Consider the following 25,603-nt stretch of genomic DNA (forward strand, 5'->3'; position numbering starts at 1 on the left):
GCAAGGGGCACTTGGCACACAGCTGGTCCCCGGGGGCCGACTTGTAAAATCCCAGCTGGCAGGCTGCAGAGGAGGGAAGGGGTGGAGGTCAGAGGGGGGCACCTGGGCAAAGAGCATCCCGTGACTTGGGGGGTCCCACCAGCACAGAGCTGCACCCTGTTTTCGCCCCAGTCCTAGTGCCTGGGGAACCAGCCCCTCTCCCCAGTGCCTGGGCAAGTCCCTCTTCAGCTGTCCAGCTGGAAGCTGGGCTCTGTGAAAGCTGCTTTTCCTCCTCCCCCAGGCTGTACTTACTGCCATCCTGGTACCCGTTCCCCACTGTTTCACAGGCAGACTTGGTTGCCTCCACTTCATGAGTCTACAAAGCTCGAGGTGCTCTCCTTGCACCCATGCCTCCTGCCCACAGCTCTCCCCACTTCAGCCACCCCTCTGGGCCACCCCCTGGCCCTGGGGCAGGGAGCACTGCAAAGATCAAACCAAGCAGCACTGGAAACCACCTCAACTGATCTAAGAACCATCATTTATGGGCCAAATCTATGGCACGGTCCTCACTTCATGGTGGTTGCCACACTATTCATGCTGGGTGTGCCCCCGTGCACCCACGAAAGCAGTTTCAGGAGTTAAAAGCTCCACACCTGCAGCAGGGTGCGTGTCCCTCTGCAAGCCTCTGCTCTCTGCTAGCCAAAGCAACAGGTTTCCTGGCACAAAACAACGGGAAAAACATCCTCTCTTGTTTCACATTGCAGCAACCCAGCAGTGCACGTGCGCTGCCTGCTCTCTGCAGAGGGACAGCAAGGCCAAACGAGCCAGCCTGAGCATTTTCTGACAACACAACCTGCCTTCAGCTCGCCCTGCCTCCTTCTGCTGCCGGGGGCTGTGCAGCAGGAGCTCGTCCTGTGCCGGGGCTGGCATGGGCCCTCCCTGTCCTGCCCACACCTCTCCCAGCAGCACCTCGGGTGAAGCATTTGTCACAGAAACAAACAGCTCGTCTCTCATTAGGAAAATCGATTAGCTGAAGAGTGACATGTGGCACGTCAGGTATCTGTCTGGGGGTGGAAGGATCTGGCCTCTCTTGCAGATTTCAATTCCAAGTCAGGAAAAACTGGCTCAGTCTGGTCCCTGTGTTCATCAAACACTTCTAGGACCAGTTCCAGTGATTCAAGCACTAAACCTGGCTCTGGCTCATTTCTGATTTTCCCTACTGAGGCAGTAATATCTTCATTTTCCCATCTTTACCCCCAGTGGTCACCTCTGCATATTGCCTGTTTTTGCATCCCAGCCTGTAGTAGTGTTTTGGGTTTGATCCAGCACCCCCAGGGGTCTGGGTCCCTCTGTGCTGGCTGCTTTTCTGCTTCTGGGTGCTGATTTGTTTCCTCATTAGTAGTACTCCTGGACACAGATCTTTTGGCTGTTTCACACATCACACACCACACAGTAACGCAACGGCCTCTTTGTAACAGAGCCAGGTCCAGCAAAGGCAGCTGAGGCTGTGCCCCAGCCACACAGCCCTGTCTGCCCCCTGCTCCCTCCTCAGGCTCTGTCACCAGCATCCGTGGCAGTGTCACACAGAATGCCACTTAAACGTCAGGGCAGGAATGCCACCAGCAGGATGGACACGTGCTGCACGGGGCAGAGATGCTGGTTGGATTCACAGCTTGGTGGAGCAAGCTGGAAAATGCAAAGGCCAGAATCTGCTGAGTTTATTCCCAAATCTCTGTGACTTTAGTCACCAGAGCAAGGAGCAGAAATGCCCAGACTCAGAGATGCGAGGGAAGGCAGATGTGGCTCAGGAGGAAATTGCAGCAGTTTGGGGTTGGCTTTGCTCCCCAGCTCTCTTGACACCTTTCACCTCCTCAAGGGCATTGGAAGAGGAGAGAAATCAGGGAAGGCAGAGCTGGGAGAGGAGGTTTGCTGTCCCCAGCTGGCTGCACCAGCGACAGCCCAGGACCTTTGCCAGGCTCTGGTGCTGACTGGTCTTTGTAATGTCACTCACCACGAGAGCCAGGGGCTCTCTGCCCTCACCAAAAGCCTTCTGCCAGATGCTGCAGCACCCTCCTGTCTGCAGCCCCTTGGTTTGGGGTGTAAGACTGAGACAAGACACTCTGTTCTCATGCAGAGATAAATTTGTGGGTAGCCAGCTGGGGGGAAAAACAAACAAAATCTCTAAGAAAGAGAATTTCCCTGCTCCTCTGCATGGGAGAAGATGAAGACGTGGCATGAGCACAGCCCACCAGATGGGAAAGGAGCAACAAGGCAGCACCCAGTCCCTGCTGGCCAGTGTGCATACCAGGATCTGCCACCTTCAGCCTGTTGGGTGAACCCCTCCATGGACTGCAAACCACTGTAATCCCTACCCATGCAGGAGCCAGCAACCAGGGACTGGATTCAAGAAGCACTGGAGTGGTTCCCCCACCAATATTTAATTAAGGGCAGAGAAATCAACGCTGTATCAGGCATGGGGAGACAGGTCAGCAGGCAGGATGGGCGCCTGAAGAACAGCAGATTTGCACCAAGCAACTGTAATCACTTAGCATTTAATGCTGTAAAAAAAACCCCTTAATTACCTGTAGCAATGATTCACAATTATTTTAGATGCACTCAGGGGGAAAATTATCCTAAATGACAAATTACAGGTGAATTTGTGCACCAGGGCTGAGCCACTGAGAGTCACATCACAGCATCTGGATAGCACAAGCATGTGGGGAGGTCTGGAGGGCAGCTGGGGCTGGGGCAGGCACTGCTCTTGATGGGATCATGCACCTCTGTGTGTATCATTGTTTGGTTTGGATGGAAGCAGGGCAAAGCCTTTCACAGGCATGGGAGACAGGGCAGCAGCTTGGGACCTGCCCAGGACACCAACTCCCTGCAGTGCAGGATGGGAGGCATGTCCTGCTCTGGGCTGAGCTCTTTCGTGCCAGGCCAATGACATGTGGAAGACCAGGACCTCCTTCCTGGGCTAGCTCTGGTGAGAGCAAACCATCAGAGAACGGGCCAGTGAGAAAATTCAAACACCCAGGTCTGAAATCTGCAGGACTCCATAACCACGGCTGTAGCACGCACCGAAGGCACCAAAACCTGAAGCCACCCACCAGGGAGGTGCAGAACCATTGTCCTGTTGCCTTCACTGCAGCCAGCCAGGGCCACCCGATAGAATTTCCCTCTCAGGAGCCCTGCAGAAGGTGGGGATTTTTTTAAAAAAATATTTTATGAAGTTGATACCTTTGCTCACTGTCTGAGGACGCTGGGTCCTGCCTCTTTACCTCCTTGTCTTCCCATCTCCAGTCAATCCAATCCTCTTCAAAATGACATGTTTTTCCATGAAAATGCTACTCTGTAGTATTTTTTACTTTCTGGTGCACAGTTATAGATGTAACGCTTGCATGAGCAGTGTTAGATATTGCAGCTTGTTACAGATGTCATTGCAATAAGCTGTATACATGCATCACATTATTTAGGTTGTTTCCTATAAGTATGCCCACTTCCAAAGAGTATTAAAACTGTTCATGCTATTTTTCTTCATCAGTCCAACCATTCATATGTTTTCATTTTTTACAAAGTGTTCCAGATTTTGCCCTTTTTTTTTGGGGCTGGGCACGCAGAGAAGATCCAGAGTGATCCACTTCCATGTGCAGCCTGCTGGGGTCGATGCCACAGGGTTCCACTGATCCCCCCACCCTGCAGAGCACATCTCGCCCCTTTCTGCCAGCCCCTCTCTCTCTTGCATCTCTTGCCCAGGGGGCCCTGGAGCAGCTTGTCTCGGAGACAGCGAGCGTGGAGAGGGCTCTGCCAGACATCTGTAGTTCGGTCCATTTGTTTCCCTCCCTCCCCATCCTCTGGGGACAGGAGAACATCTGCTAATAAGCTGGCAGAGCTCAGGAGATGATAGATGGACCTGTCGAGGACACGCTAGCCGGGAACAAGCCGCTTGTCTCAGCCTGAAGTCCCTGGCTGAGCCCAGTGCTCTGCAGGTGGCCCTGCTGGGACCTCCAAGGACTGCTTTGGTAGGGCTGCCGTTGAAAGCACTATGTCATATCACCCCCTCTTGGCTCCATCCTCAGCCCAGGAGGTCTGGGCAGGGCGAGGGCATGACTGAGAGCATGCCATAGGGCAGCTCCACAGAACCAGTGCCACCCAGTGCCCCCTTCCCTGCCCCTGCAACAAAGCTGGGCATCAGTAAGCACCAGAAGAGCATCTGTGTGCCTCCCTTTGGCAGTGCTGGGAAGAAACAGAGATGGAAATAAGGGTGTCAAAGCCACTGTGACAGCCAGAGACAGGCACCAGTGCCAGAGCCCTCCAGGCTGCAGAAGCCAGCACAGATCCCAGCTCCTTTCAATCCAGTTCCAGCGTGAGGCCTCCAATCTCAGCTCCCACATGACACAGACTCTGAAACAGAAGCCTGTTATTCACAGTCATGTCTTAAAAAGAGGCATCTGCCTCATTGCCCCAACCCTTCTGTTTTCCCTGTAGTCCCAGGTCACCCCAGGTCCCCAGTTTGGCTGGTGGTCTGGAGGGGCTGCTGGGGACTGGTTAGGCTGGGTGTCTCAGGGAAACTCTTGGCCCCTAGATCGTGCATCACCCCACAGCCCTGCCAGTGCTCTGTGCATCCCTCGTGTGCTGCTTGTCCCAGCCCTGTCCCACACCCCTGATCACTGCCTTGCCTCTAGCCCCTGAGCATCACCCCACAGCCCTTCACAGAGCTCAGATGCCACCTTGCAGCCCCTTTGCAGAGCTTACAACCCTCCTCATCCTCAAAACTACCTGTCACACCACTCCACACACCTGGAATTTTCTCGTATCACCCCAGACTCCATCTCAAATTTCCTCCCTGCTGCTTGGCCCTTCCTGCAGTTCCACTCATCCCACACTCCTTCACACCCCGAATATTACAGGGGTACAGGGGGAGTTTTCACCCATGAAGATTTTGCAAAGCTAGCAAAACCCTTTGTACCAGGCTGTGAGCAAATGGCACAAAGGGCACCTTGCACAGCTTTTTACTCAACACCCAGACTTCACAGCCACTAGGACTAGTTGTATAAGGAGGGCCCTGCTCTTCCCAGTGAAGTAATTCCACTTGTAGTGCTGGGCAAACTGGAACCATGCTGGTCCAGGCTGGCAGCATCCAAAACTGGACATCTGCATGATGCTGCTGTAGAAAACTCAGCAAGTCTTGCTCCTTGCCCTGAATTCAGTGCTGTTGAAAGCACCCCTGGCTCCGTCCTGCTCTTCTTTCTTACATCTTTTATTTTCTAAAATAAAAATTAAAATAAAAAAAAGCAGGAAACATTCAAATCCCAGTGTGCTGTGAATGCTGCTCTGCTGCCTGGTGCAGACATTGCAGACTTATGTAGGTGAGACAGCCCAGCACACTCCTGGAGCAAAGGTGTTTTTGTAAAGCTTATCTGGGGAAACGCTGCAGCTTGCAGGAGTTGGAGGGAAGCAGGCAGCCTAATGCTAGAATTAGAAGAAAAGCTGTTTCCAAATCTCAGTCTTGTCAGAGGGTTTTAGGCAGAGCTATCTAAGACTTCTGAAAAAAAAAAATAAACCAAAATTTTTTAACCAGAACAAAACCAAACCCAGGCAATGCTGCTCAGGCAGGGGCCAAACGGGAGCTGCTGCTGCAGATGACAATGCTGGAGGTGACCCTGCACCCCTGCTGCAAGGCTTCAGTGAGCAGATGCAGACACGAAGAAAGGACACCCAAAACATCAAGAACCTAATCCCAGCCCCCGCAGGAGCCAGGGTACAGCTTTGGAGGGGTTTTGAGCCCTCTCACCACGTATCCATATGGATATGGATAGATAGAGGTGCTGAGCTGTAAGATAAGGGTGCCCAGCACTCCAGCAAGAATCAAATGAAGAGCATCCCAGGGCCAGCACAGCCCTCGCCCCCACACAGCTGAGCACCACCAGTGTTTGGATCTCTTTCTCCTTCATGGGAAAGTGTCAGCAGCAGCATCTTTTCTTTTTCAGGAAGTTTTCAGGAAGGGGAAGAAGCTGTCACGCAAGAAGCAGTGAAATAGGTGAGATCTGGATTTCATGCCACATACAGAATACATTTTTACCATGGTCCTGCTGCTCTGTGGGATGAGGAGCAAGGTGATCACACCAAGCCTCTGAATATGCTGGTAGTGAATTTAAGATCTCCAGCTTCTCATTGCATTGCACCATCTCTGGTGTAAGTACTGGTGCAAAATGCCAGGTCTGTCCTGCAGGCTGCCTGCTTCTAAACTCTCCAACAACAGCTCCCCAGGCACCTGCACACTGACAATCCAGAACAACAACCTCTGTTCACAACCTGAACCTGGCCAAATCCTGTGGAAAAGAAATGTTCAAACAATCAGACAAAAAAACAACCCACATTCCAAAGCTGGTGGAGGCCTTTGAGTGCTGCCAGATCCATCCATCACAGTCCAACTGCTCTTCAGCACTTGTTATAGGGACTACAGAGACCTAGCAAGCACAAGTGAAATTTGTTTCATCCCTGTCAATACCTTGAACCCCAGCCTAGTATCATTCTCACCCTTCATCTATGTCAGCAGCTAAACACAGCAAACTCAGAGGAAAAGTGGTAGCCAACAAAATATTCAGCCAGACAAACCCCATTTTGCTGTGTTGCTGGGGAAGGGCTGCCCTGCAGCCAGCTCTGTCCTTTTTGTTCGTTCCTAAGCAGGAAAAAATATAAAGGGATGGGGGTTGGAGGGGCTACTTTGCTTGTTTTCCTAGCAAATGCAATTGGCCAGTTGCTTCAGTTGTAGAGGAGGGAGTGGAGGTGATGGAGGTACTGAGATCACCTTCTCCAGCCTGCTCACTGAGCTGAGCTAGCCGTGCACACACAGCCCAGCAGACATGGGCTTCAAACTGAGCAGCCAGCAGCCAGGTCCATAAGCTGGAAATCCTGGTACGAGGCACGTGTGAATCCAAGGATCCCATCCCAGGGCTGGATAATCCTCCAGGGGAAGAAAGTTTCCTAATGTCCAGCCCAAACCGTGCAAAGCCAATTGTTTCTCTAACACATCTTCTTTAAAGTCTGTTCCCATCTGAAATCTGATGCTTGAATCCTGAACAGTTCCAGCATACGTGGTTGGGAAAACATGCTCTTGGTTTGGTGTGGATTTTTTCAGGATGCAGGGCTTTGCATGGGATGAACAGAAAGCAATGTAATCTCACACCAGCCAGTACTGCTTGTATTTCACAAAGCAGCTGCCTGGCTTGCAAACCAGCAGTGAAACTCTCGTGGGTCACCACGCTGCTTCGATTTTCTTGCCTGGCATCACAGAAAGGACATTTGCATACCTCCTATAGCATGCCTTCAAAACTCCCAGTGCTCCTGCCCTTGAAAGGTTTATTTTGGGACACCCATGGCAGAAGCCCTCTCTGGTGGTCACCCAGAGCAGTCTAGCTCTGGGTACAGCAGCCTGGTGCTCTGCCAGCAGGCATGGGAGACGCTGAGCAGGCGGCACCAGGGTGCACCGCAGCCACCAAGCCTGCAGCTCATAGCTGGCATGTGTGCCCTGGGACCTGCAGAGAAACTCCCCTTGAAATCCACACTGATTTGCAAGGAAACGTGAAACATATCCCAGCGTGTGTGTTTGGAGCTGTGGTGAGGGGACATTTTGATGCATGTTTATCTGTTGCTTTGGTACAAGGTACGGATGCTTCCAGGCAGGACCCAGGGGAGATGGAGCCCAGCCTGGTAAAGGGTGCCCTGAAATCCCAGGTTTGCTGGTTGACAGAAGCACATGTGACCACCCCACACACACATTCTTGGGGGCCATGTGTAGCTCAGAGCCAGGAAAAAGGGATTTTGCTTGGAGTCAGCCCAGCACAACTATTGTCCTGCTTCCAGCAGGAAACAGAGCAGCCTGTATCAGCTCTTTCAGGAAGACAGAACAACAGGAGCTCAGGGTTGCTGTATGATGTTCTTACACAGGCAGGAAAAAATCACAGCTAGAAAAAGGAGAGAGATGCCTGAGGCTTGTCAGAACATCTCTGAGTGAGAAAGGGATACAGAGTTTGGGTAGACAAGGGATTGGAACAGGGCTCTAGTGGGCTCCCTAAACCACTAGCTTATCTTTCCTCCTCCCTGCATGCTTCTCCACCCTTTCTGCACTGAAAGAAGGGAACACAGCCTGTGGTCTCCTTGGGTAGGTATCCAGGGGTGAGCAGCACCACCGTCTGCAGTGCAGTGGCCAAAAGGGCCCATCAGTCCATCCCCTGGTGCCCTGGCCATGCAGAGCATGCTGCATGCCTCCACCTTTCTTCTCCTTCCAATATCAGCATTGTTCACGCGGTGACAAAGGTTTGCTGCAGTGGCCACAGGTCACTGCCCAGCCCAGCCCAGCTGGGGTCCATGTCTCTGACCTGGCTTCCCCTGCCAGCGGCTTCATCTGTGTCATTTTGTCCCCTGGTGACCCTGTGTGGCCAGAGCTGTGGCCACCAGCATGGTACATGGGTGGTGGGGTGCAGCTGGACAGGATTTCCTTCCTCTCACACCTTTCCCCACCATCTGAGAAGTCAGTCTCCACTGACTTCCTTCATAAAGGTCTATGGATGCAAAGCTGTATTCACAAACACATGATTACCAAGCTGGGTATTTTCTCCTCTTAATTAGCAATGCTGTGGTGCTCTAATTGCTCGATTAAAGTTGCCCACAAGGAAGGTTTAAGGTACATTAAATTTGCTGATTAGTTCATCAGCATGAATCCCACCAACTGGAAAAAATAACTAGCTTCCAGATTGCTAACCAGACTCTCCAGATCCATTTCCACCAGCTGTGGGCCACAGGAGGCATGAGAGAGTCCAGCAGAGGGGTTTGTCCAGGAGGGGCCAGAGTCCTTCTATTCCCATCTCTCCTTCAGTTTGGGAGCTGGAGGGGAAAGGCTCCCAGCAGTAACACCTCAGGCCTGTCCAGTAGCTGTTCTCACTCAGCCCTGGCAGGCTACAAACGCCCATCCCGTCCTCATGTGCAAATGGGCTGATGGAGCAGCAACTGCTTCACTCTTGCTCCCTCATCACTCTTTTCCAGCCAAGATGTTCTTTGGGAGCTGCATTTCTGCCAAAGGCTCATCCACCCGCTCTGACAGCAGGGGAGGGGGCCAGTCCCTTCTGCTTTACCCATTTTCATGTCTTCATTAAAGAAAAAGCTTCCTGGGAGATTCAACACTCCCAAAGGTCTCCATGGCTGGTGAATGACTGGTTAGGTTTGTGTCAGCTCCTGGAGAGCAGCACCATGATCAGTAGCCACGGCACTGCTATGGGCAGTCCAGGCTGGCTCTGCACACGCACAGCTCCTGAGGATCTGCACAGGTTTTAACCCAGCTTTCCAGATTCGTTCACTGATAAATGGTGGCAGGTACAGCCCAAGGGATAACTCAGATCTGCCCCCAAAAGGCTGACCTTGATGCAGGGGCCATGGCCCCAAAGCCTTGGTGGCTCAGAAGACCTCCCAAAAAAGAGGCTGGTAGGAGGAGTGTGGTTGAAGAGCCACCATCCTCACCCCCCCGAGCCCCCCTCCCCACCTCTGCACCCCTCAACAAGCCACGGTGTGCATGTCCTGGCTCTCAGTCTCACGGCTGTTCGAGGAGGTGGCTTGTGGGTTTCTTCCCTTCCCATTGAAGCAGAGCCAGGGCTAAAGTGCTCCCCTTCCTCATTTCTGTGATCACACTGACCCTGCTGCTCTGTTTGTCCCCCACAGCAGCTGGGTGTAAATCAGGTGAGTTATGCTGATGGTCTTTTGCCCTGTAAGTTGCTGGGACAGATCCTTTCCACCTGCACTGCCTCTTGCTCTGCTGTTTGAGCTGAGCAGCTGCTGTTGGCTGGGCATGAGGGACATGGGCATGTCCTGCTGGGGACTGTGTTCCTCACAGACACCAGTGTTGGGACTGGTGCTGTTTAATATCTTGGTCGGTGACAGGGGCAGTGGGATCGAAGCACCCTCAGCAAGTCTGCAGATGGCATCAAGCTGTCTGGTCAAGAAGTTGGAGGGAAGGGTTCCATCCAGAGGGACCTTCACAGGCTTGAGAGGTGGGCCCAAGTCCTGCACATGGGTCAGGGCACTCACAAGAACAAACACAAGGTGGGTGAAGCACGGGTTGACAGCAGTCCTGAGGAGAGGACTTGGGGGTGCTGGCTGATGAAAAGCTCAGCATGAGCCAACAGTGTGTGAGTGCAGCCCAGAAAGCCCCAAATGTACCTCTACCCTGGTCTGGTGAAACCCCCTCTGGAGTACTGTGTCCAGCTCTGGAGCCCTCAACACAGGGGGACATGGACCTGTTGGAGAGGGCCCAGAGGAGGGCCATGAAGATAATCAAATGTCTGGAGCACTTCTCCTACAAGGACAGACTGAGAGAGTTGTTTTTTTTCAAGCTGGTGAAGAGAAGGCTCTGGGGAGACCTTCTTGTGGCCTTCCAGTGCCTGAGGGGAGCCTACAAGAAAATGGGGGATGGACTTTCTACAGGGTCCTGTAGGGTTACTGTATGGCAATTAGATGAAATCCCAGAATAACACTTTTTTGCCACTCTTCAGCATGAAAATGTAATTTAAAAAGGGCTTGTAGCAATAGGACAAGGGGTAATGTCTTCAAACTAGGAGAGAGGAGATTTAGATTATATGTAAGGAAGAAGTTCTTCACTGTGAGGGTGGTGAGACCCTGGCCAGGCTGCCCAGGGAAGCTGTGGATGCTCCATCCCTGGCGGTGTTCCAGGCCAGGCTGGATGGGGCTTGGAGCAACCTGCTCTAGTGGGAGGTGTCCCTGCCCATGGCAGGGGGGTGGAACTGGGTGATCTTTAAGGTCATCTCCAAACCAGACCATTCTATGATTCTATGTTTCTATAATGTCTAAAGGAGGAAAGAGCAGCATATCCAAGGCTGGCTGTGGATGACAGGGGATGAGGGAACCAAAATCCTTCAGAGACTTTGCACTGGAGGGGAAAAGCAAGTGGGCAGCAGGGCTGTGCTGCCCTGGGGGTGAGACCCCAAGGGTGACTGTGGCAGCAGATGCCTCAGGACTAGAAGATGTGAATTTTAGGCGCCAGCAGACCTCAGGACCCCATCAGCAGCTGTGGCCACTCATCCTCAAATTCAGTTTCTGATCAGTAAGACCTTGCAGCACCCATGCCCAGCCTCAGGTGGAGAAGGGGTCCTGTGCCTCTGAAGATAAATCATGGGGATGCACGAGGCACAGATGCAAGAGACAAACGTCTCGTGCCATGCAGGGCTGTGACACATCTAATGCCAGGCTGGCTGGGACCCTTAGCCTGGTCCTGAACCTGGTGTCCCTGGGCTGAAAACTGGCCTCCTCAAGCCCAGGGGAAGTGCCCCTCCCATCATTGTGGTAAACACCAGGACAACACAAGATGAAGAGTGTGGATCCTGCCAGGGTAAGTGCAAGGAGCCAGAGAACCCAACCGTCACCCTCCTGCCCCAAAAAAGGGCATCCAAGGTGATGGCTGACAGTAAAGGGGGCAAGAGGCAGAGAAGTTCCCCAGGATCCTGTGAACCCTCCCCCAGGTCCCACCTCAGGCTGTCCTTCCAGCTCTGTGGCACAGCCTTCCATCCCCTCTGAAGGGCTGGGAACAGCTCTGGCCACGCTCTGGTTTCCTGAGCTGTCTTCCATCACTCTGGCAGGTCCTTAGAAAAATGAACGTTAAAGAGGAGGGGGAGAAACCACCACTGTTCAAACATCTTTAGCGTTGACAAATAAGGCGTCCGGCTGTGAAAGGCGGAAGGAAATTAATTCGGAATCACATTTTAAACACCGCTATAGAGGCAAAGTATCTTCTCTCTAATTTTTTTCCCCCCAAGCCAAAAATGAATTTTCCTGATATTTATAGAAAGATTATTAGGGCCACAAGGAGTGATTTATATCATCTCATCCCTGTGACGGAGAATGAAAAATTGCTGGGGCGACAGCCACTGGAATCCTGCTTTTGTCCTCCTGACAATTAAACCGGCTAATTTCCAACCCCGACAGATCCACGGGGGTTATAAATCATCCCAAGAAGGCACTTTTCACCCTGAAAAATGAACTGTGCCCCAATCAAGCACAAGCTTAGATCAGAGATTTGCATCTGTTTGCTTTCTTGTGTAAATACATGTACTCCTGCTCCACGCCAACCCGCCGAAGGCGATGCTAGGAAGTGGATGCTGCCCCGGATTGCTGGGTGCTCCCTGCTAGGAGCTGGATAAAGGGGATAGGGAAGGCAGAAGGGTGAGATGACACCGAGGTCAGAGAAAGTCCAGTGACACTTCTCTCCTCTTCCTGATGCCACAAGCCCTGGGGAGCTTGGCCAGAGAGTATTGCTGGTTGAGCAGCATGGGGCTGAGCCTATTTGCATGCAGGAGGATCAGCATCTGAGGAGGCAGGCTGGACCTTCCTCCTGTGCCGTGCCTATGGGTAGGGACAATGACACCAGAAATGGGCAGGAGGGCAGAGAAGGAGATGTGCCCTGACTTTGCTCTCAAGAGAGAGACAGATGTGCCTGAGGACACAGAAGAATGCGCACAACACTGATGCCAGGGGGCTTCCCTCAGCCTCCAGGCTTTGGGGTGGTGATCTCCTGAGATAGATCCTCCTGTGCAGGACTAGAGGAGAGGGAATACAGGGAACGGATGTTTGGGCCTCCTGAACCAAATCTCCAACTTGCAGCTCCTTGCAGTCTCCATTCTGGGAGGCAGCCGTGCAGGCAGCCCACGCCAGCGCCTGTGGTAACACCTGCCTGGCCCCACGCACACCACACCCACTGCTTACTGCAAGAGAAGAAGAATTTTTCTGATTTATCTGATTTATCCCAGCATGACTTTCAAATCAGGGGTCGCAGGCCAGAGTTTGTCCTGCCCGTCCTTCCCGTCCTGTGCGTGTGGGACCCGCCGGAGCCGGCGCAGGTCCCAGTGGCCCCTGGATCCCTCCCAGTCTGGCGCCGGACGTCCTAACCTTGCGTCAAGTCTCCCTGAGACAAACGCTCCACTCGACATTTCCACGAAACTCAAACAAAAGCCCTGCACTCTTATTTGTGCTGCTCCCCTGAACACCTCCCGTAAAGAAAGCGAGAGCAAACAAATGTGTGTGGAGGGCTCTCCCGGGGAGCCGCGCTCTGTACACACACATCCCCCTGCCTGCCACGCCGCTGCTGCTGGTCACCCCACTTCCTTATCACAGTTTGTACAGTCGGCAGCTTGAAGTCTGCCCAGCAGCACGGAAGACCCCCAGGGAGGCTCTCTGCACCCCTGGAAGGCAGGGCTCTTCGGCAGCCCTGGGGAGGGGTGATGGATGGATGCAATAACCTTGTTTCCTAAAAGCTCAGTGTTTTGCTTTTTGCTTTCCTTGCTTTCAAACCCCTTTCCGAAGCGAAGCGAGTGGTGGGACATTTTGGAGCAGCCAAGCTGTGCTTTGCTGGAGTGCAGCAGCAGAGATCTGAGCACCAACCAGAGCTGCTGGAAGCACCAGGCTGGGATCTCTGGGCCACACATTCCATGACAGGGAAAGACGGAGCCAGGGCAACCCCTGTTCTGACACCAGTCCCTATGGCAAAGCTAGTCCCCACCCCAAAGCCATGCCCTGAGCACCAGGACCTGCCACGGTCGGCCTCACAGGAGCTCCCAAGGAGCTTACTGATGGTACCAGCAACACATTTTGGAAGCATGAAGCAGAAAAGGCTTGGGATTTTGCCTCCACTCGGAGGCTGCCTGTCCAAGTTTTTGTGATCAGGCTTCTGCCCTCAGCCCTTCCCCAGAGAGGCAAGAGCCCCTTGAAGCCATGCAAGGGGCATGCAGGCACCCCTTGTAGGCGCTGCTAGCAAGGGTAGGGACTCACCGATGCAGGAATCCCGCTGCTCTTCATAGCCAGCACTGCACACACACTTCCCGATGGGCACCAGCCACTCTCCCTCGGCACTGCAGTACATTTTGGGGGTGTCTCTCTCCTCTGAATGCCCCACGCACTCTCCTCGCACTTCCACCAAGGAGGACGAGTCCGCCCCGGTCACGGCCTCGGAGAAGGACGCCAGGTTCCTCACCATGGCCGGGCACTTCTTGTAGTACACCCGCACCGACACGATGGCGATGCAAGCGCCTATGTCCTGGAAGGCCAGGTAGAAGCCCCTCTTGCTCAGCGGCCCCACGCCCCGCACCTCCGTGTTCAGCTTCAGGCGCCTCACCCCCAGGTCCACGTTGGTGAAGCTCTCGTCGGCTGCGATCGTGTCGATCTTCATAAACTGGCTCTCCCGGGTGCTAGTGCCCAGGTCTCGGTCAGACTCCAGGTAGTAGAGGTTGAAAGTCTCCTTGCAGGTGCCCAGCACCCCTGGCATGCTGTTGCAGTCCCGCAGGGTGAATTTGATCTCTGCGTAGACCCGCCGCGCGCCGTCCCGCTGAACCCAGTTGGTCCGTAGCCAGTTGTTCTGATTGGGGGTCATGACATTACAGACCTGGTAGGTGTGGATGGGGCTGAAAAACTCATCCATTTCATTGATGGAATCCCACTGCGGGACAGAGAGAGAACAGGTCATTCCAGGTGTCCTCGAACACCGGGCAAGCACGGGGCATGCAGGAGTCTGGGCCACCATCCACCCCAAGGTGAACTCCCTCTGCTCCTGCGGCTGTGTCTGGATGAGACGTCACTGCCACCACAGGCCAAGGGAAATGAGGATGGGCAGACTTTACCCAGCACTAATTTGGGCAGCAACTCTGACAGCCCACCCTGATGCAGAGCTGAGTGAAGTGCACCCTTGTTCACAGGCAGGAACGCTTGCATGAGTCTGATCTGATGGCAGGAACTGATGGCAGTGTGCGTTTGGGAGGTCTCCAAACCCTCCTGACCATGTCTGCAAGTCCATTTTCTTGGTGCCCAACCTGCCATTCACAGCAGCAGAAGGAAAGCACCCGCATGGTGCTCACTTGAGTCTCTTCTGGCTCATGCAATCTCCATGCACAGAAGAAACAGGATGTTTTCCAGCTGGAGAATGATTTTTGGGATGCATACCACAGGATGAAGGGGAAGCATGCAGTGAACACAGGACTTCCAGCAAGAAATGGAGGTCCACAGGGTCTCAGAGCCCCCTTCTTCCCAGGCAAGGTGAGGTCATGGATCCAGTTCCTCGCTGTGCCACAATGCTCAGCCCAGCTGGGAGGCTGGACTAGGGGCTGGCTCTGGAACCCCGGGGTCAGAATTCAGTGTAGCAGTGACAGCACAGTGAGCTTGGGGAAGAGATGCTGGGCAAAAACAGGCTGTAGCAAGCAGGACTGCAATGAAAAGGTGATTGGGTGAGTTTAGAGGGACAGGAACAATCATGTCATCCAAGGGAGGGGTGATAACCGGTTTTGATTGATGAGAAGTGAGAGGAACTAATGAGATTTTGGATTCAAATGAGCTCCATAGCTGAGAGACAAGTTGAAATTAGTCGTTGGGGGCTACAGAACACTTCTGTGGGCTTCCCCTTGTTTCACGTCACTCTTCCCACCCTCTCCAACCCCACCAAACCTTCACCAGGACCCACAGACCTTCCTTTCTCTGGGAGCTTCCCACCACCTCTTCAGCTCACATCCCTGTGCAAACCAGGCATCCCAATCACGTCCCCCGTGGATGGGTCTGGGACCCCTGAGTTCTTACGGGAGGAGGATGAGAAAGAGGAGCAGAAGAGGACTTCAAACCTTCTGGCTTTTCCCTGGACTTAGCAATAAACTTTGAAGACGTCCGAGTCCCACCAGCATGACCCAGTCCAGCTGCGAGGGACAGCCCCAGACACAGCCCTGCAGAACCTGGGGAAGGTACCCACACCCCTGCAGCCCTTGCTGCTCTGGCCACCAAACCATCACCTCAGAGAGCCTCAGCAGGCCCTGCCTGAGCCTCCCCCAGGCTGCCAGCTCTGCCTGCACCGCCCAAGGCCGATGAGAGGGAGCAGCCCCCCACTTCAGCACTGTGCACGCCCCATCTGCCCCTGTGCTGGCCAGGGGGGCTGAGACAGCCATGCAGAACTCCAGCAGTGGTGCACAGAGTAGGAAAACAGATCTTTAAAGCAGTTTTGCAAGTATGTTAAAATAACCCCCCAGGCTTGCTCTGGTGGAATGAAAATGGTGTTTTCTTGTGAGAGTGGGGACCTGTGTTTCATTACAGGCACAAAACCAACAGCAGCCCAGAAAGAAGGATCCTGATGCTCATTTCCGAGGGGGTGACCCTGAAGACTCCATCCCAGTGATGGTGGGAGCTAACAAGGGTGCAGATCTGCTGGGATGGGCACCCGAGTGCATTGTTATGTGGCCACCAGCACTGCAGGGACAGGTCACAGCTGGGGAGGGCATCACACCAGAGCATAAAAGAGATTGGAAAAAGGTTATCAGTGATGCCTGTAAGACAGCCTGCTCCCTGCTCAGATGAAAAAGTCCTTCCTCATTTAAACTCATTGACCTGCAGCTCCTAGTGAGGTGTTGCTGTGCCTTCTGCTAGTACCAGGGTGATCAGAGCAGTCATTTTGGTGATGTACATCTTCAAAACTCCCCCAGCATCTTTTATTTAGGAGAAAACTCTGCTTCTGACTCCTTAAGAGCTTAAAACAGCCTGGAAAAGGCAGCAGCTCCAGGCACAAACTTCAGCAAAAGCTCATTCAGCGGGGAATCTGCTGGCAAAGGTTGTGAAAGTCAAGCCACTGCCAGGAGAGAAGAGTATTTCTGGTTCTTTTAAAAGTGAATTCCTGGGCATTTATGAATTCCAGGAAAGCCCAGGTTTGTCCTAGGTCCTAGAACCACCGAGGATCTGCCTCCTAGTACTCAGGCTGACAACGTGGAGAGGGGTCAGGCTACCTGTGTGCTCTGCTGGAGGGGTGAGTGGCAGCACCCCTCTCGCTATGCCTCAGCTTTCCCACCCACGGAGACGAGCCCCTGGAAAGTGCTGTGACACCCCAAAATACACTTTGCAGCTTGGCCAGGGGGTGCAGAGGTGCCCCGAAGCCTGTGCAGCAGGCAGGGCACAGCTCATTTTGCCCACTCCTGCCAGCCAGCTGCCCGCTCCCGCATGGCCCGGCGGGGGGCGTGGGACTCCTCCTCGGAATTAATCGAGCGCCAATTAACAGGACAGCTGTTTCCTGTCTTTTCCTTGCTGAGTTCCCCAGGGGGAAGCGAGGCAGAGCTGCACGCAGGAGGAGACACAAGGACGAGAGCTAGAGCTGAAGGTGGTGAGCAGAGACGTGCCCCACAACACACAGCCAGCTCCCCTCTGCAACGTCTGTGGGGCTCGGGACTCTCCAGGAGGGAAAGAAGAGGTTATTGTGTGCACCAAAATGCCTTGGCCTCCAGCTGGTGTTGTTGCTTGCGTCTCCAGACTTCCATTTATCTCCTAAATACGGCAGAGGAGATGGTGCTCATGACAGCAGTGTCCCCACAGCCCTGTGGCACTGCCAGAGCTGGCAGTGTCCTCACCGCTGGCAGGGAGCTGAACGCTCATCTCTAAGCACCAGCCACGGTTGGCATCAAGCACAGGGGAGAACCTGGAGGGTTTGTGTTTGCAGCAAACAGCTCTTTCAAAACTGGTGCTTTCTGCAGCGTGGCTGGTCTGTCAGCTCTTCCCCAGGACTGTACCCAGCATCTGGGGATCCTGGCCTGGGACTGGCCCAGAACACCACCCGTCCCACTGGCCTGCAGGGCAAGGGCTCTGCCATCAGGAGAAACACACGGAGGGAGGGCACAGCACCTGAACTGGTGGCTCAGATGCCACCGGTGCATCTTCCTGATGTGCCACAAGACAAGACTGGTTCCACGAGCTCTGCCAGCTCCCCGGACCTGATGGGCAGCTGAGATGGAGGGACCCACTTCAGGACTGCCCATCACTCGAAGGCTTTTTCTGCTTCGCCTGAAGTCCAGGCTCTTGGGGCCAGGGAGGGGATCACTGCCGCTGGGTGCTGTGTCCAGAGCACAAGCACTGTGCACACACCCAGCCTCCCCGTGCCGCCTGCTCCTGCCTGACAGGCTGAAGTGGCTTTTGTGAAATGAAGCTCAGCCCGGCCCCACCGCTGCGATAAGATCCCCTGGCGAGGAGGAAATGAGGACATCATCATTAACGTGGTGCAGGCGCTGGGGGAGGGCTGCATCTGCATTCAGGGCCTTGCCTAAGAGTTTAAATTAAAGTCGACACCAGCTATGAAAAAAAATCTGCCAGGTTATGATAGGTGAAAGATGCAAACACCAGATATCTGGGCAGCTGAGCAAGGTCTTAGAAGTCTCCCAGGACCTGCGTGGCACCGTGGAGTGGGGAGGAGGAGGAGGAGGAGGAGCAGAGGGGGCAAACACACAAGGAGAGATCGCACCCTCCTTGGGGCAGCAGCTTGGCGTCCCACCACCCTGGCTGTGCCCACAGAGGGAGCCAAGGGATGTCTCCCCAGCCTTGGGATGGCTTCCAGGAGGGATGCCAGATCCGCCTGGAGGAGCAAAGCTTTTGCTGCTGCTGAGACATCCAGCACTTCCCTTCCTCCCCAGAGCAAGCACTGAGCTCAGCACCTTCCCAGGAGCTGCCAGGTCCCTCACACCACTGTCACTGAGAGAGAGAAAAAGAGAGAAGGACATTATTGCAGCTATAAATCATTAGATGTGAGGCATTAATGGAGATAATCCCCATGAAATCAGTCACTGCTGTGGGTAAGGAGGGATTTGTCAGGCAGTTAACTACCCTGAGCTTCACTGCAGGTGATTAACTCCTGGTAGTGACCAGCGTTGGGGGAATTAGCAATAACCCAGCATTTACTGAACAAGCACTGGGAGATGAGCCTTTATCTCAATTACTAGACTAAATCTTTATTTTCCAATCTTCCATTCCTACCCAACTTTTTTTTTAAAAAAAAAAAAAAGTCATTTTCTCCACATCTTGCCCTGTAAGCAGCTGGTATTCCTAGATCCAGGCAGAGGCTCTCAGTTTGAAGAGAAACCTAAACAATGGCACAAGGACATCAAAGTGACGTAGGACAGAGGACGTGTCCTGGGCAGAAGTGAGGTCCTCAATATATTTTGTTGCCCTGAGGGGAAAGACATGACTCTGAAGGGGTTTGAAGTGGCAAGCACACAGCACAGCTTGCACTGGGGACACGGTTTCTGCAAGCTAGGCTCAGGGCAAAGGGACACTCTGCTCTGTAATAAAGTGTCACATGGGGTTCAGCCAAGCCATGAACTGGTGGTTGGTTGCAGGACCAGGAATAGGCAAAAATAAATTCCCTTGCTGTGCAGGCTTTGCTCTGCAAACCCTTCAGTACCAGGGTGTTCACAGCAGGACCAGCTACCAGTGTGGAATCCCCATCCCTGGTGCACAAGCCCTGCTGAGAGACCATCCTGTGAGCAGAAAGGGGTTGTCTGTGCTCTCAGCTGGTTGTTTAAGCAAATCTGGTGCCTTTCTGCTGTTTTTCTCACTGAGTGATGCACAGTGAAGAATGCTCTTGGCTCATTGTGCCATGGGGCCTCGGGGCACGTCCCCTTACCAGGAGCAGAGGGGCAGAGATGGGGAGGTGCAAACCACCTCTGAAGGTCTTTCCTGATGCTCCTACCAGCAAAGCCAGCACGGAGCATGCCAGGCCTTGGGGCAGCTGCTGGGGTGGCAGGTGCCCACCAGCTCTCAGAGCTGCCCCCAGCCCATGCAGCAAGAGAGATGCTGTGAGGCCGGGGCAGAGGTGCTGGTGGGGGGCAGATGGGGAGGTCGTGAGGAGCATGGGGGGTCTTCCTCCAGCACTGAAGGTGCTCCCATTATAATTAGCTTTTGCAAGGCATCATTCAAGCTCCTTAGATACCCTGTGTCTGAACAAAATCATTTCCTGTTTGACTTTGTAAATCAAAGTAGACGATACAATAATTATTAATAATATGTTGACTTATCTCATCAGCGTTTTAATTAGGCAGTAGAAAAGCAATTTGCAAAGGGGCCCATCAGGCTCCCTCTGATCCAGCAGGTCACGTGCCAAGCAAGGAGAGGGGAGAGAAGGGCACTGGGGCACTGGGGCATTTTACTGGGGAGAGCTGGGAAACCAGAGGCACAGAAGGAGAAGGGGCAGCCTCTTTGACGGCACTGATAAGAGTTTAATTTTCAATGCAGAGGGAATTGTTCTGGGGATGGAGTGAGCTACAAAGCTCCTGGGAGCCCTTTGAAGTTATAATTGAGAGGAGCCGCAGCCTGTGGGACAAGGATGCTCCTGGTGACCCTTCTGCTTCCTGCACGTGTCTCCCGGGTGGAGGTGAGGGGGGGATGCAATTAAACCCCTGAGCGGCAATTACAGCCAATTACCCCTCAGTTAATTGTCTGGCAAGAGGAAATGTCAAAACAGGCCACACATGCCTCCCTGATGGCTTGACACTTCCCAGGGACCTACGGTGCTGCTGACCCCCACTGTGCCCATTGCTCCCAGCCCCCTGCTCTCCTGCTCTTGCTGGCCACAGCAAATCCAGAGAGGAAAAAAACCTTCCTGTGAAGCAAGTTCACCTTGTCCACAGATGTGACAAAAGTATCAGGACTTGGCAAAGTGGTACCCTTCCAGTTTTGTACTGGTGATGCTTTGGACTGTTGCCCTGGCTGTGCAGGCAGCTCTGGGATCTCCCAGTCCAGAAGAGGAAACCTCTGAGACTGCACCTTTCCTCTGGCAACCCCAGAAACCCCAGCGAGGGGGCACAGGACCTGCAGGTGCTGGAAAAGCAAGCCATAGGGCACTAGGAACTAAGCTAGCAGGCACAAGTCCCCTTCTTAAGCTCCTCAGGATGAGAACTGGGGTTTTGTGCTGTTTAATGCCATGCAAGGACCCAGCCAGAGCTACCTACCTCCCCACCACCACCCCTGAGGTGGCCCTGGGCTCATGCAGGGCAGGGGAGTTCAGATGTGGGTGAAACAAAACCTGACAGGACTTCAGCTGGGAAGCCAGGGTCAGCAAGGCTGCCCCTTGGCAGGAGGATGCTGTGACAGACGTGTCACCCTCTGTCACCCAGCACAGCTCCAGCCATGGCTCAGGCAGGATGGCACCAGGGGTGGCACTGACACCTTTATTCCAGCAGGATTAGCTGAATTAATGTGGACCCAAGTTACCAAACCTGCAAGTCACTGGTCTTCCTTCACACCTGAATCTGAATCCTGCTGTAGGGGCTGTTCAGGAGGCACCTGCTTAGTGCCAAATCATTGACTCTGAGAACGAGTACCCTACAGCAGGTTCTCTGAGACACCAGCACCCTATCCCACCTCCTTTCCAGTGATGGCAACCAGACCCAAGTGCAAATTCACTACTCAGAAAGCATCTGGAGCTGAAGGACCAGCAAGAGTGTAAAGGATAATGCAATGAAATGGCCTGTGGAGGGAGAACTACAATCCAGATGAGTTTTCAGAGGAGCCATGAAATCATCCAGCTGGAAAAAGACAGGCAAAGTTGTTTGAGCAAGAACGTCATGTTCCGACGACCCATCATCCACCCTGAAGGTGTTCAAGACAGTTTTCACACAGCTGTGTGGTTGTCCTCTTGGCAACAAGGCCATGAGGTGGGCAAAAGCACAGGGCAAGTGAAGACTGGTGATACCCCACAACTTACCTAAGCCTTGTAGAAAGACACACCAGCACGTCCAAGGGTGACTTTGGCATTAGATATTATACAAGTCTTTGCTTTTCTTTCTTTTTTTTTTATCATCCCATATTAACTATTCATAATCAATTTCACTAATAAGGTGGAGACTTCAGACATTAGGGGTCAGCAGTTTCTGGGCTGCTGGTGAAGGGCTGCTGGGCATCTGCTGTAGTGTGAGTGAGCAGCACGTTGGTGGCACCCTGCGAGCCAGAACCAACACCCTGTGTCCCTGTGGTACAGTACACCTGGCAGCTCTCATGGGCTGGGACCCAGGACTCGTCCCCTGGCTTTCCAGATGTGCAATACAGGATGCTGCAGCTTTAGTGGTCATGGAAGTCCCTAATGTGGTGAGAAAGAGGCACCTGTAGGCTCAACCCTTTGTCCGCATTGGCAGCGCAAGGTCCTGCCCAGTAAAGCCCAGATGTCCCAGGACAGCCAGCTCAGGGGGATTCAGCTTCCTCCCAGTCCCATAGGTGATGTGATGGAACCTTGTCTGACACTTAGACATGGGCCTGGGGCTGTGGTCACAGAGGCTTCTGGAGAGCTGGACTCCTCGTGGAGGATGCAGAAGGAGAGACTCGGGCAGCCTGCGAGCAGTGGAGGGTCTGACTGAGGGCAGGAATTGCTTAGGATGAGGTGAAGGGCAGAGCAGTGGAGGTGGACAAAGGAAAAGAGCCCCCAGTCCCAGACGCAGCCCAGAAAGATCCTCCCTCCCTGGGGAGCAGAGGAAGCCCTGGCTCCTGACCCCTGAACGTGCATCGGGCCCCTCCAGGGTGCCAGGCTGGGGCAGAGGACAGGCTCAGGGTGACAGGACAGGGATCCACACGCCTGGGGGCAGCTCGTGCATGGTCATGAAGAGGACATCTGCCTCATCCAGACAATGGCCAAAAAAGGTCCAGTGGCTGGAAACCAAAGCCAGGAAAAGCCACGTAGCAATGGGTTTTTAACAGTGACTGTAACATCACTGCAGGACCCGGAGGATTTACCACTGTGGGCAATTTTGTGGTTAAGGATGTCTTTTTTCTAAAAGCTGGGCTTTTCTGAGGTGCAAGGGAATCGACAGGTCTGCAGGCCTGTATTTATGTTGAAGATCACATCCCATTAGCTCTGTGGTCCTTTCTGACCTTGTACCTCTGCATCTCCCACATTTCCAGGATAGTCATCATCGCAACCGCTAGCTGCTAAAATCAGAGCTGAGTTAATGATTCCATATATTTACATATATGATAATGTCTGCCACAAATCTGATCACTGTTATTATTATGAATTCATAGTCCTGATCACTCCTGCTCAAACAGCGCAGAGACTGAAAGTCTGGAACAACAGATCAATGAAAATGATTAGAGGCCTGGGAAGATTTCTGTAGGAGGCAGAATTGAAAAGATTAGGGCCGCTTAGTTCAGAGAGGGGATGAAAAAGAGTGGACATGAAAAACCAACACAGCAGCAAAAGCCCAGGGAGGCACCCCAATTTTGCACTCTTTGTGCCCCACTGTGCCTTGCAGTTGGTCCTGTGTGTATTTATGGGATTGTTTCTGTTCACTAAACGAATGAGCAGAATCCTTACAGCCGGGTCACCGCGGCCAGCGGAGATTTCCAGAAAGCTGCTGCAGCAGGAAAACCTGGACACGGAAATGCAAGGGAAGGGGGTGGGCAGAGAGGACCCGGCCAGTAGAGATGTGGGGCTCACACGGGGTCAGCACCCCCACATCCCTCCCAGGCACACCCCCGATGGGTACCACAGCGGGGGATGCTCCCCTGCCCCTCGTGCCCACTCCCCACAGTAAACCCCTCTGGTTACAGGCAGCTGAGAGCTTCCCAGTCATTTGGGGCTGTTCCTTCTGATGCTCCCCCTGTGCCGTGAGGAATGAGATGCTACTCAGCATGTGCCCATGGGGCAACTCAGCTCTTGAGTTCAGTGACAACCTCGTCCCTACCAAGGGACATGAGTTCAACAGTATTTCAAAAACAGTCCCATCCCACTAATAATCTTCCAGGCTGGCATTTACCCAACAGACATGGTATCTTTGCCCCATCAGCACTGACCAAGACACTGGCCTGGGACACAGACCTCCATCCACCCTGCCCACGGGAACCCAGGAAGACTTGTCCCACTAGTGTCCCCCTTGTGCCCACAGCCACTTCATACTCACCCCGTGTGAGGGATAAGTCATCCAGCCCCAGTCCCCCGGGATTGTTGATGTGTCTAGCAAGTTCACTGGAAAACACAGGAGCAAAATGCTGCATTAGAAAGGTTTCCCTTCATTCCTGAAGGATGAGGAACTAAGCAACCACAGATGATTCCTCCTCACACCCCCCTCACTTGATTGTCCCCTGAACCCATCAATCCATAGGGGTGCTGCAACGGACATTCCTGCCTGCAGCTGAGGCAGATACAGAGAGGAGGTGGCAACAAATGATGTTCCCCAGAGCAGTTTGTCTGGGGAAGAGTTCGGGTCAGGTTGTATCTGTCCTGGCCATGGGATGGAAAATGTGTGATTTTGGAGGAGAGAGGGCTGCAAACAGCAGGTGAGAGGGGATGCAGAGCAGCTCAGAAGGGATGCAGAGCAAGGAAGAGCAGGGGGAAACAGACTCCAAGCATCAGGTTGTCTACTCTGGTCCAACACCAGTGAAACCAGAGCATCATTCCTCTCTTGAACACTTCTCTGGAGGTTCTGCCAAGCCCTTTAGGCTCACACCCCTCCCAGCATCACTGGTTTGAAGTCTGCACTCCAGCAGCCAGTGCAATTACACACCATGGGCCCAGCCCCGACACAAAGTGCCCCCCCGTGGTCCTGGCTGACACCCCACTGGAGAGGCCAGACCATGGGGGACAGGCTGCATGGGGAGCCCCATCAAAGCCAATCCTTCAAAAGCCCTGCCACCACCAGGAGCCCAGCTTAATGAGGAGACATGGGCAAATCTGCAGGGAAAGGGAAGCAGTTTCTTGGGGGGAAGACTTTAAACACGCTCAGGAGCTTCCCACAGAGGTCCACACAGCACCAGCAGTGGGAAGAAGAGATGCCACAGCACTGGTGCGTTCACAGGGTGAGCTTCCCCAAGTGTCCTCTGCCCGTGAGCTCCACACCCAGACCCTGCAGCACCAGGCAGAGGAGAGCCTTGCTGCTGCTTGATAACCCCCAGCTTTCTCAGCACTTGGGGAAGGAGCCCAAGCCCCAGCTCCAGAGGGATGGAGGCTCAGGACAGGGTGCCAGCAAGGTGACATAACCTTGGGAGCGAGTGCTGTGGGCACTGACACCACTGTGCCCGTGCCTCATCACTCCTCACCAGCACCAGGGACCTCAGGGACCTCCAGTGTCCCCAGCCCTGCAGCCACCCAGTAAAGCCAAGCCCACCCCGAGTTCTGTGCCCATGCTGGCTGCTTTCCCTCACCCCCAGCAGCAGGGCTGGACCTTGAGGCAACCTGGGGCAGCGTCCTCGCCGCAGCACCGGGTCTCGGCCGCTCCCTGGGCGCTGGAGGGATGGTGGCCCTGGGGCAAGGTGCCAGCTTGTCACGGCAGGGACAGGGCACATGGGGACAGTGGCTCCAGCCCTGGCAGAAGCGGGGCGCAGCGTGGTGCTGGTCCCAGCAGCTGGAGGAACGGGTGCCACTTTCATTTACTATTACCAGGCAGGGAAGGAGGCGGGGGGGGGAGAGTGGAGCAGAGACGTGAGCTGGCTGTGAAACACCCGGACGTCATGCTCCTGACAGAGCAGATTAGGAGCTTTTGAGGCATTTATTAATGTTAGCAGAACAATTTGAAAGAATTTCCAGGGTTTCTTGTGTGACTCCATTGGCCCAACAGCAGGCCGAGCCCCTCCGCTCCCCGCACGGCGCTGCTCCCACTGCTAAAGAGGGCCCTTGCCCTCAGCACGGAGTAATTACCTCAGAGATCTCAAATCCATTTTTATTTGTTATTGTTAATCTGAAGATTTTCTGCCTATTTTCCCTGGGTAATTCACCCAGCGGGAGCCCGGGCTGGGGAGTTTCCCTGCTCGCAGTGCAGGAGCAGGGTCCCGGTGACCCCCAGCAGGCAGGCTGTGGGGAGGG

At 53.8% G+C, this 25,603-nt stretch overlaps 1 protein-coding gene across 1 annotated transcript in view; it reads right to left on the reverse strand.

Annotated features, from left to right (window-relative positions):
- Positions 1-9: 9 nt before the first annotated feature.
- Positions 10-25,603, reverse strand: part of LOC103769748 (ephrin type-A receptor 8-like) — a gene marked incomplete at its 3' end in the record, with an annotated part of 36,146 nt that continues 10,552 nt past the window's right edge. The window contains exons 2-4 of the mRNA XM_008936986.1: positions 23,706-23,770; positions 13,807-14,470; positions 10-63 (exon numbers count right to left, since the gene is read on the reverse strand). Coding sequence (XP_008935234.1) covers positions 10-63; positions 13,807-14,470; positions 23,706-23,770 — 783 coding nt within the window. The remainder of the gene's footprint in view (positions 64-13,806; positions 14,471-23,705; positions 23,771-25,603) is intronic.

The sequence above is a fragment of the Merops nubicus genome, unplaced genomic scaffold (assembly GCF_000691845.1).
Source record: "Merops nubicus isolate BGI_N331 unplaced genomic scaffold, ASM69184v1 scaffold11490, whole genome shotgun sequence".
In the NCBI taxonomy this organism is placed as follows: Eukaryota; Metazoa; Chordata; class Aves; order Coraciiformes; family Meropidae; genus Merops; species Merops nubicus.